Source organism: Hylobates moloch, unplaced genomic scaffold, assembly GCF_009828535.3.
Source record: "Hylobates moloch isolate HMO894 unplaced genomic scaffold, HMol_V3 SCAFFOLD_4, whole genome shotgun sequence".
NCBI lineage: Eukaryota > Metazoa > Chordata > Mammalia > Primates > Hylobatidae > Hylobates > Hylobates moloch.
In genome coordinates this window covers 7,116,612-7,128,412 of record NW_026652279.1, presented here as the reverse complement: position 1 = coordinate 7,128,412, position 11,801 = coordinate 7,116,612, and the positions used below count along the sequence as shown (strand labels likewise).

Genomic DNA, 11,801 nt, shown 5'->3' with positions numbered 1-11,801 from the left:
TCCTACTTCTTCCATATTTCCATTTAATCAGTAGGACAAGCACAGGTCCTAATCTACAAGGGTTCTTTAATAAAACTGTATGTATGCATTCATTTTGGGGAAAAGTAAGCAACTCTTGGAGGATATAGAGGTCAGTGATGCTCAAGAGATTTTAAAATGCAACAAAATGTTCTGAAATGTGCTGCATTTATCTTAAAAAGCAGTATAGAGGACAGGCGTGGTGGCTCACGCTGGTAATCCCAGCACTTTGGGAGGCTGAGGAGGGTGGATCATGAGGTCAGGAGTTCAAGACCAGCCAGTCTCTATGAAAATACAAAATTAGCCAGGGTGGTGACATGACCTGTAATCCAGTATCAGAGGTGCAGAGAGATTTTTGAACCGAAAAAAAAAAAAAAAAAAAAGAAGCAGTATAGAGTTTTGTTTATTGTGGTATCTGTGGATATGTATGTGTGTATTTATAAATAAATAAAGCTTTTCTTGATGTAGAGATACTAAAAATAGGTAATAAAGCCACGCATAATCCCATGAGCCAAAGAAAATACTGTTTTCACACATAACCTTCTAGCCTTTCTTTGCAAGATGGTATGTATTCTGTTATAGCTTTACTTTTTTCATGTAAATTATTTGTGTACAAGCATTATAAAATTTCCCAAACCATGACATTCTGCCATTTAGTTATAGTTTATGGCCTTGATATTTAGAGGGAAACAGATGTCTCCTCCTTACATTAGTTGGTCAGGTCCCAGTCACTAGCAAAGAATTTGCTATTTGTTTTTTCCAAAATGACACCATTTTAATAGAGAACTTTAGATATTCAAGTCCCAAGCTTGTCTCGCTCCTGTAGATCACACTTCGAACATACACTTCCCTGGAAGAGTTTTCTGGGATTCCTTAGAAGTAATATTTGCTGCCTTCTAAGGCCCTAAGAGCGGATGCTGCCATCCATAAACTCTTTCTTCTGCCTCTTCTGAAAGTTCCCCTTCCTTACCCTGAATGGACCAGACAAGCCCATTAAGACAGGTGCTGTTTCTGCCCGTATGCCTTATATGTAATATGTGACATGATTTATAGAACACAAACTTCCTGCTGCCACAAGGCATACAAGGTGTTTTCTTGTCTAAGGAAAACCACTGGTATGCCATGAAGTATGGGATGATGTTGCTTCCTATAGCCTAGCTGGTAGGGACATGTCTGCAGTTACCCAGTTACATACGCGCTATCTCCTTTGATAGGTCTTGGAGCATTCTGTCATGTCAAGCAGTGACCTTTTGAGTCTTTTCTGTTAGGTCTCCCAGCTGTTTTCAATCCTTCTGAATAGTTTGGGCTAAAATAAATTATAAATTGTAATAAGGTTTTTCCAGCATTCATGTGTATTAGATTTTAAGATTTAATGACCATGTGGGCCTAAAACAAATCTTTGAGTTCTTCTTTTTAAAAAAGCAATCAAGTGGAGTCTCTTGATTTTGACTATTTAAATATTAATTTGTGGTCATAACCTGCTTTGGGGCTGCTGTAAAACCTGTGGCGTTTTAAAAGGAAGGTTTTCAGCAACTAGTCAGCAAAGAGGAACAAATGCCTCTTTAAACAAAGATTTTCTTATTTGTTGTAATATACAGTTTGTTGTGTCAGTTGAGCTGGGATCTTCTGGAATATTCCATGGACTACTTCCTCAGAGGAAACAGACCTTAATTGGTTACCCCCATATCCTTCAGACTGGTTGGCTTTGTGCAATTCACAATGAAGGGGCCATTAATTAATTAATTAATATTTATTTTTGAATTAGTATTTTATTGCGTCAGTGATAGGTGAAAATGCTGGTCTTAAAAAAGAATTCTAAATAAGGATAAAGTCTCCTTAAATGAGTCCCTCTGATCTTTGCCCCTCCTTGCACTATTGAACATATCCCCATTATCCATTTGATGTGGACGTTCATGGAAGGCAAAAGCCACGCATGTGTTTGAGTGTGTGGAACACCTGTCTCCTGCTGTGCCTGCCATTCTGCAGCGTGCCATTTTACTGAACATTATGTTTTAAAGACTATGTTGTTACCTGTAGAGATAGCTCATTCCTTTTAACCTAGCTTTGTAGGTTGGCTGCCCCACAGTTTTTTAGAACTTCCAGTTGTTTCCAGTTTTCCTTTCTACCGACAATATTGCACTGAACATCGTTGTGAATGCGCCTTTGAATGTGCATCGATACAGAATGAAAAATGCCCCTTATTTTATATGTGAAGCTCTTAAGAGGAGGGATTTGAAGATCGGCCAGAGTCTTACACATGATTAGCAGAGTGTAGATTGAAACCATTTTCCCTGACTCTGCTTACCTAATGGGGGATTGTTTCCAAATTTTCATGTAGGTCATTGGGATCCTGGGCAGAGTCAACTGCAGTAAAAGATAACTGTGGTGAAACCTTGCTGATTCCAATTAACTGAGAAGGTCTCTCTGAATTAGGAGAAAATACGAATTTAAGGATGTCATCTTATATAATTTTGAAGTTTATACAGTGACCCACACTAATACAACCTAATAAAATTTCTTAAGGCAATCATATTAATGAGCCAAAAAAAGCACCTGATCATTATTTAAAAAAATAAAGACATATCAAAATTGTTCAACACAGTTATTTGTATCCATAGGTAAAATATTTTCTCCTATGATCTTTTTTATATTTTAATATGCTTAGCAGATGATTTTTCTCTAGTTAGTGCAAGATAACCATACCACTTCCTTTCTGAATGATGTAAATTAGCTAAGGAAGGTGAAAAGGTGTAGACATTTGAGTAACTCCTCTGTGCCAGGTAGGAGGCTCTTAAACATTTTCTCTTGTTTCGTTATCTTAATAATCTTGTGAAGTGAGTCTTACTGTTTTCCCTTTATAAATGGAGAAACTGAGACAGGGAGGGCCCCAAAGCACTTTGTTAAAGGATGCCTGTCTGAGTTTGCCTGACTTGAGAGAGGAGAATAATACTCTACTATATCAGAGTTTCCTTAAATATGGTCCTCGGATTCTCTGTATCAGAATCTCCTGGAATTTTTGTTAATACTGCAGATTCCTTGGCCCCTAAGGGTGTGACCTGGGCTGCTGCATTTCTAACAAGCTACTGAGTGTGCCTTATGCCCTCTGAGGTCTGGGAGCCAGGCTTCCACGGTGACCTCATTTTGGTGACGCGGGGAACCTTGCCAGAGAGCGCCCCCATGCCTCCCAGGACGAGTAATTCTCATCATGCCTCGCTCCCAGTGGGCACTTTGCAGGCTCGTCTGGGCTGCTTCCTCCTTACTCACCCACTTGCCTTGCCTCGCCTCAAATTACTTCTGCTGATCTTAGCATGGCTCATGGTTTGACAAGTCACTACCAAAAGAGTTGAGATCGTCACACTCCCTAGGTATCACTTTCAAAAACAGGTTGAAATCTCCAGTGCAGCATCACCAGATCCCAAGCATCTCTTGTGTGCTTTATACAGATAGAATCTGCATTTTGCATTCTAACTCCTGCCCAAAGAAAAAAATCAAAAGAGGCAACAGCTTGCAGAAATGATTACTTGTGAAATACCAGTATACACTTTATTTTCCTTTCTCGCCTGTCTTTCGCACCCTTCCCTGGTGGCAGATTTCCCATAAGTCTGCCCCCAATTGCTCCTGACTTCCCTAGAATTGAGGAAATCACTTGTCCCTTCCAGCTCCAGCCCTCCCACTAAGGACAGGGTTTTGGAAGAGCCAGCTAGATTCAATGAACACCTTTGCCTTTCTTTCTCCATTATTATCTTTTTCTTTCAGCTTTGTGCAATTTTTCTTTTTCACTCCCAAGTGACATGCTTTCCCTCTTGAGGGGCTAGTCCTGCTCCAGTCCTTTCCAACAAGCTGTGAGTAGGAGGTTGCTTGGATGACTGGCAGACGTCGAGACAGACATGTGCTGATGATCCAGAGGGGACCCTAGACCAACTTGGATTTGTGTTCATTTGTTAGCATTCTGTGTTGGCAAAAGAGCATCCATCTTTGTTTTGGTATGGAGCTCATCCAAATAAAGCATTTCCTCTTCTGAAAGGCAGAGGGAAAAAAAAGAAAAGACCAAAAAAAATTTTTTAATTTTAACCATGTACTCCTTTGAAACTAAATATATACCCTTTCCTCTGTCCTGATTGGTCCGTTTCAATTGACAAGTGGATCGTGTGGAAAGGAAATATCCTGGACTTAATTGTAAGTTAAGTCTCTCTTAATCCAGAAGAGCATTTGAGATTCTGTCCAAGTGTTCAATTTCCCAGGCCGCTGAGGTCTGTGAATTTCTTTTCCCAGCCTCCAGGCTGCTGCAGTACAAGTCAGCATAGCTAATGCAGATAGATCTCCTGCCTCTCGCTCTCCTCCTCCCTCTGCTTTGATTCGATATGAACAGCCTGGTAACTCCGATGCTGGGGAGAAATCTGACATAACTCTGCAGATGGCTAGGTTGCCATGGAACACCTGGGGATTGTTCTTTAAGGAAAAGGTAACATTTATATGCTAATGATTTCTTCCCCCCTCCCCTCCTTGTTGCATTTTTTCCAGGGCTGCCAGTTCCCAAGAAGAGCCCAAAGTCGGTAAGGACTTGTCAGTTACTTGGTGCTTGTTGGGGCTGGCGTGGATGGTGGGGGGCTGGAGGTGGGAGGGTACTCTGTGTGGCTTCACTTCACTAAATGTGTTTTACAGTGGATGGGGGAGACAGGAGCCGGGGCTCATTTTCTTAAGTTCTGGGGATCTGTTTGTTATACAAGGTATTTGGGCTTGTCTTTAACTGTATAGTGATTTGTGGGCAGGCTGCAGGAGCCAGGATAAAGAATGCATGTTTGAAATCTTCTCTATACAAATGCATCCACACTCTCCTTCAAAGGGATGAGTTTCTTAGCCGTTTTAACTTGATACAAATGCTATTGTTTCCTTTGGAAGGAGTGAAAAAAAGAAAGCTCCACCTGCTCCGTGAGTAGCATTGCTCTCAACTGGTGTTCCCAGCCGTTCACATGTCTACCCATTCTCTCCCTTAGCTTTCTTAGGCGCCGGAGGATGAATTATTTACAAAATAAAAAGCCTGTAGGTTTAAGGAAGAATTGCTCTGCCCCATATATGTGACCATGCTCAGATGGAACAATGTTCACTGCCCCAGCACTTGCCCCAGAATAAGACATTTCCTTGCTGTAGAAATGTCCTTTGTTGTTTTGCCAGCTTTAGCAGCATTATGCTGCAGGTAGAGGATTCTTAAAAGAAAAAAAAAAAAATCAATGTTTTGCTGTCCTTTCTAATCTGGTTTCCCTGAAGATGCATTACCTAGTTGACATGTTAGCTAATAGCTTAGAGGCTATAGCGTTTTGCTTGGTGGTATGGGTTTATGCTCCCGGGGCACTAATGACAAATTAAAATGCTGCTTAACTCAAAATCTGGAACTCCAGTGCCTGTGAAATTGATCTGGGTGGAAGGGGCTTCTCAATTCATTGATATTAGGATAAAGAGGGATGTTTCCATGTGGTTTAGAAGATTTGGGGGAGGGAAAATGTACAGCCTCGTGCCATCCAGGAAGGGAGAACCTTGAAAACTTTGCGGCTTACGGCGCTGCAGCTGAATTCTTTCCACCTGTCTCCAAGCCTGGCAGCACGAGGCAGAAGTTTATTAAGGAGATGAGAGAGGGAGCTTCCTGCATTTTTAAACCTCACTCCTAAGTTCTCCAAAGAGAAAAACCTGCAATAATTGATGTGATTCCGATGGCATAGTGCCGTGGTGATTGGAACTTTGACTTCAGGGCTGGTTTCCTCGTCAGTGTGTGTTAATGTCCAGGCAGAAAAGTGCTGGTTGGTGCCCACATTGGAACCACAAAGATGCCAAAGTGTGTGCATGTGCGCATGTGTGTCTCCCTGTCCCTTGGTCATAGTAACCCATCCGCCTTCAGAAAAATGGAAGGAAATCCAGAAGATGTGTCTCATAAGCTTGAGTTGGCATGAACCATCCTTTTTTCTCCCCCACCCCAGCCGTGCTATGTTGATACATGGGCTTATTTTACACACCCCACATGGAATGGAGTCTTAACAAGGAGGGTGCTGAGGGAGACATAGTAGTTTTGCACAGGTAGCATGATGTCAAGTAGCAAGGTGTTCTTTTCCATTTTGCGTTCCATTTAAATTTAGTGTGCAAAAGGATTTTTGTAATTCATTTGCATTTCTTCTTCCCCCAAGTGTTTTGGAATTGCCTGGTGAACTCAAAGGCTATCAAATACGTATTGAACCTGCATTCACCAAGTCAGTTAAGAGAATTCCCTATGACAGTTAATTTTTGCAGAAGCCATGTCATTAGCAAGCAGAAGCCAATTACTCGGGCTGCATTCCTAAGAAAGAAGCTCTCAACTGCTTTGCCCATAGTCTGCTGGCTCTTAATTACCACAAGCTAAGAGAGTGATGTGTTGCTGGGTTAGAAAAGAATAAGCCCCCAGCTTGGGGCTTGTCCTTACCTGATTTCTCTGCCAGGACAGGCATGAGGGTTTTCACAGCATTGCTGGCACACACTGGCAGCTGCTGTACAAAATTTGGGAGCTGTCGGCCAAGGTCTGCTGTTGGATGTAAAGTGCTGCTAACATCCGTGATCAGTGAGAGTTCTGTACAGGTGGGTTGAAAGCGGTTTCCCTTTCCCAGTTTGAATTTTGATGATGTCCTGCCAGGGACACAGATGATTATGGAATTTTTCTGGTGGGGTCAGAGGGAATTCACAGGAAAGCTGGATGTCCTGGTACCAGAAAGCCATTCAAGTAATGACAGATAAGGTCAATTATGCAGGATGCATAATTAAAAGCACACTGATTGTAACTGGGTTGTGACTCACTTAGATTTGGCAATAGCTCTGTGCACATGTGCACAGTGGTCTCAGCTCAGGACCATTGTGTTGTGGTTGTTTTGTTTGTTTTATTAGAGGCTCTTGACAATGTTGGCTTGCTCATGTGACTGGCAGCTTCCTTTTGCCCTCATACCTTTTTTTTTTTTTAAGGTTTTCAATAATTAAGTAGTTGGGTTTTTATTAGAACAGAAGGACTTATCTTTTTTTATCTCGTTTTTTCTCCTGCATAGTCCCTGTAGCTTACTCTTAATAAGCAATTTCACCTGCAAGATTTAGTTTAAATGTTGAAATTGTGGTTTATATACTCATTGGGGACAATGGCAGTATCTTAATAAAATTTTATTAATTTAATACCTGGACTTTCATAACATCAGGGATTTTTCTGCCAAATAACAGAGACAAAAACAAGACATATTTTCTGTCAGGTTTTAGACGTCTCTGGGAAACTGATTCTGTGGCCCAACTTAATCATCCTGACTGAAAACTCATTTAACTGAGACTCTCAGTCTAAATCACCCACAAGGATCTTGTGTATGAGAATTTAAAACTAAATATCACACCAAACCCTGAATTTTAAGTCAGTATCCACCTCTTTTCTTATGAATTCATTTCCCAACTATTCTCCCTTAATCTATCCCCTCTTTTTTTTTTTTTTGAGATGAGGTCTCACTTTGTCATCAAGGCTGGAGTGCAGTGGCACAGTCATAGCTCACTGCAGCCTCGAGCTCCTGGGCCCAAGCAGTCTCTTGCCTTAGTCTTCCAAGTAGCTGGGACTGTAGGTATGCAGCACCATGCCTGGCTAATTTTTATATTTTTTGTAGAGGCAGGGGTCTCACCATCTTGCCCAGGCTGGTCTCAAGCGCTCCTCCTATCTTGGCCTCCCAATGTGCTGGGACTACAGTCATGTGCCACTGCACCTAGCTATCATCTTCTATTTATCCATCTGTTCCTCCACCTAAACATTCATCTTTCATCCATTCATTCATCCATTATTCAGAAAACTAGTATTTAGAACCCATTAAATAACAGGTTTGGTGTGAAGCACTGGAAATACTATAATAAATAAGATGGTCATGGCACCTCTCTTCTTGCAGTTTGCAAACAAACCATGTGTCGATTGCTCCTTGCAAAAAAAAAGATTAATTGTCACAAATTTCCAAAATGTTTATGCAGTCATTTCATCAATAAGTATTTATTATTTTATGTGTGCCAGACCCAGTGCCAATATTTGATAAGAATTAATCAGAAAACATCCCTGCCCTCATGGAAATGGGGAGGGAGAGATAATAACCACATTAACAGGCAGTTCTACAAAGATCCTCACCTCATAGGGATTAAAGTGTGGTGAGCATTAATAAAGCAGAAATATAACATGAAACCAAGTACACACAATGTAATCATTCCACTCTTAATTATAATAACTTATAAGTCATCATAAAATGCCAACACCCACGGTTGAATAAGTGCTGTGATTGAGCTGTGGAGTACTTTGGAGTTCCCCAGCAGCCTAGGCAACATAGGAAACCACATTCTTTACTTAGCTATTATTGTCAGATGAAAGAAAGTGTACCATATTCACTAAAGAGAGAAGATTTTCCTATTTACTAAAAAAAAAAAAAAAAAAAAATCGTACAAAAAGTTTTTATATAGAGGACCCCGGACGGTGGGCAAAGCATCCAGTGCCCATCCACATTGAAGAGGCAGTCTCTTCAACAGCCTCTTTAGGGCAGACATAGCAAGCTGTCGGCAGGGTAGCCACAGTGATAGGTTTTTGTTCCACTAGCCTCTCTGTCCCTTTCCCCTGCAAGAGATGCTAAAGGAAATTGCTGAAAACTAGTCATTAAGAGATGTGAGGGAGAGACTCCTTTTACGCGCACACACTGAGTGACCCTGACCTAGATCATTCCGTTTTATGTACCCTGCCTCTTTCTCAGACTCATACAGTTATGTGGCACCTGTCCTCCTTTTCCCTGATGCCACTTGTGTGACAACCAGCATGATGATTGATCCCATCAAAGCTTCTACAGCCTACAAGAAGAAGCAGTGAGAGTAGTAGATGGGTGAAGGCATAGGATCACTTAAGTCAGTCTCCTTGCCTCTCACTTCCCATGGCAACTCCCCTTCTCTGCCTTTTGGAACCCTGGAAGATGGACTTTGCCATTGTATTACATTCCTTTAAAGCATGCAATGTGAACCCGAATCCATTTTCATATCCAGTCAGTGCCTGCCTTTTATTTTCCATTAACTCCTCTCGCCCACCTTTTTGGAAGAAATCGTTTGACTTAGACCCATAAATGATAAAAGAAACAAACAAAAGGAATGACCATCCTCTGCACTGGCTTGGATTCGAGTCTCTGATTTTCACCCAACCTTTAATGACATTGGCCTAATACCTCATCAGCACTTGGAGTTTTTCTGTTGTCCAGGTAAATCGCTGCAATAGCCTTCGCTCTTGGCGGATAAGTGAACTGGAAATAATTTTGCTTTAAAATGGATCGATTTGTCATTTTTAAGCCACATGAATTCTTTTCATCATTTAAGCTCCTAAGTGCTGTCTATATTCATTTGCTCTTCCAAGCAAATATTTTAAGTTCACTTTATAAGTACCTACATTTTGAAATCATTCTGGGAAATACTGATGAGCTGATTTTTTTTTCCCATTTCCATTTATAAAAACCATTATGTCTTCCCAATTTCCCTGGCCTGACAGTAAGTAAGGGAATCATTCATTTCAGAGAGGTTGGTACAGTTTTAGTTTAAAAGGTCTTGTGATACAGGTTCATGGCCAACATGTAGCCAAAGACCTTTAGGGAATTTTTTTAATGGAGCCCATTTCCATATTCCTAGTTGGCTATGAATTGAGACTCAGCAATAAGACTCTTGCTTCAAAAATATCAGCATAGGGACAACAATTAGCATTGGAAATTCCTGTCTTAACATATGGCACCCCTTGTCAACTAGTTACTCACACTGGAGGTGTGGTGCATGGATATCTTTGTTTCTAAGCTCTCCTCCTTCTGGTGATCCTCTTCACCTCCCTTCTCTCCTGTCCCCTCCATTCTCCTGCTCCTCAGCCTCCTGCAGTCAGTCTGTCAGTAGTCCCTGTTGAATTTGGCACCAAAGTGTCTTCTGACCTCACTTGTTCTTTTCCTGGGTAACTCTAGCTACCCTGGTGTTGCCCACCTCAGGTCCCCACATTGACTGCAGCTGGGGCTTCCTGACTGGCCTGTCCGCATTCATTCCTCTTCCCCAACAATCCATTCACTACCCAGTAGTGGCACCAAACTTTCTGGAAACATGTTGGCTGTTGGAACATCCCCACTTGAAATTCATTAATGGATTCCCCCTCTTGAAACTAAGAATTAAACCCAAACTCCTTACGTAGCCCACAGGGCTCATGCATTATGTGGCCTCCCAGTTCCTCTCAGGCCACCCTCCCTTGCTGTGCCACAGTAGCTTTTTTGTTCTTCAGAAAGTCCACTTAGCACACCCTCTTTTTTTTTTTTTTTTTTTTTGAGATGGAGTCTCGCTCTGTCACCTAGGCTGGAGTGCAGTAGTGTGATCTCAGCTCACTGCAAGCTCCATCTTTCCAAGTGATTCTCGTGCATCAGCCTCCCGAGTAGCTGGGATCACAGGTGCATGCCACCACACCTGGGTAATTTTTGTATTTTTAGTAGAGTTGGAGTTTCACCATGTTGGCCAGGCTGGTTTCGAACTCCTGACCTCAAGGAATCTGTGTTCCTCGGCCTCCCAAATTGCTGTGATTACATGTGTGAGCCACCATGCCCAGCCTTCTCTTTCTATTAGTAGGGTTCTTCCAGAGTCCTCTCTTTACCACCTTTCTAAAGGACATTGCAGTGTGTTGCTATCAATATATTATATTTGATTAATATTCATCTACACACACTATGTATATACACACTTAGATACATGCCCAGGGATAAATTTCAAGAGCTCAGGTACCATCTATTCCTTGTTTACATGTTGTTTCCCTCTGTATCTGGCACACAGCAGGTGATCCTATGTGTGTGATTTATTGGGTTAAGTGAATAAATCTATTGCAGGTAGGGCAGCACACTTAGGAGGGCCTGGGCTGGATGTTATATCATTTTTGTACTAGGTTTTTCCATTTTTCCATGTTCTTAGTATGCACAGGGTTTCGTTAACAGACTTAAAAGTATACTTTTAACTACAGCTGCTTGTCTTTGGGCTAGTGTCTCACCTAGGAAAATGAGGTGAAATACAGTCGCATTAAATGCAAATCTGATCTTGTGTCATAAATAGTTCAGAAGTGAAGGTATTCTCATGCCCCTAGTCTTCTGGAAGGTGATCCAGACTGCTGAAAATGCATACAAGTTGACTTTAATTTGGGAGATACATAAACATGGTTTTTCTCCTGGACAGTTGTGGGCTCTAACCAGATAAAGGACAACCTCATAGCTAATTAGCATGCTCACAGAAAATAAAAAAAAAAAAAAATACTTTGAACTCCCCCCACACCCATAGCATAGTTTTAAAAAAATCCAGAGTGCCAACAAGATATTAAATTACAGGATATATCTTCAAATTAATGAGTTTTCCTAATTGAACTTGAGAAGGAACATAGAGTGAGGTTAAGTCTTAGCAGGGAGAACATCCAAAAAGCTTCCAGATTATTGTGTGTTTAGCCCATTAGTGTGCCATTTATATAGGCCAGTTAGAGATAGTTGAGTGGTGGCACAGTTTTTAGAGCACATTCTCAGGATGCTCCTTTACTTTTATTTTCCAATTTGAGGTATAAAGTTTAGATGGCATTTAAAAGAGACTCAGAGGTGCAGTTTGACCGAGAGGCAGTTTTGCAAACTCATTCCAGATTGTGTCTGTCATTTGGTGTTAAATTGGACCTAAATGAGTCATTTATTGGGGAGGTGAGAAAGGGTGTTACAATTTGAAAAATGGCCCAAGCGTTTCCAGTAGAC

The 11,801-nt window shown here is 41.3% G+C and overlaps 1 protein-coding gene across 12 annotated transcripts in view; it reads left to right on the top strand.

The window, feature by feature from the left end:
• Positions 1 to 11,801, top strand: part of MAGI1 (membrane associated guanylate kinase, WW and PDZ domain containing 1) — a 685,843-nt gene that overhangs the window by 630,988 nt on the left and 43,054 nt on the right. For all 12 annotated transcript variants that reach the window (XM_032149445.2, XM_032149449.2, XM_032149448.2 and 9 more), the window contains one exon: positions 4,540 to 4,571. In XM_032149445.2, coding sequence (XP_032005336.1) covers positions 4,540 to 4,571 — 32 coding nt within the window. The remainder of the gene's footprint in view (positions 1 to 4,539; positions 4,572 to 11,801) is intronic.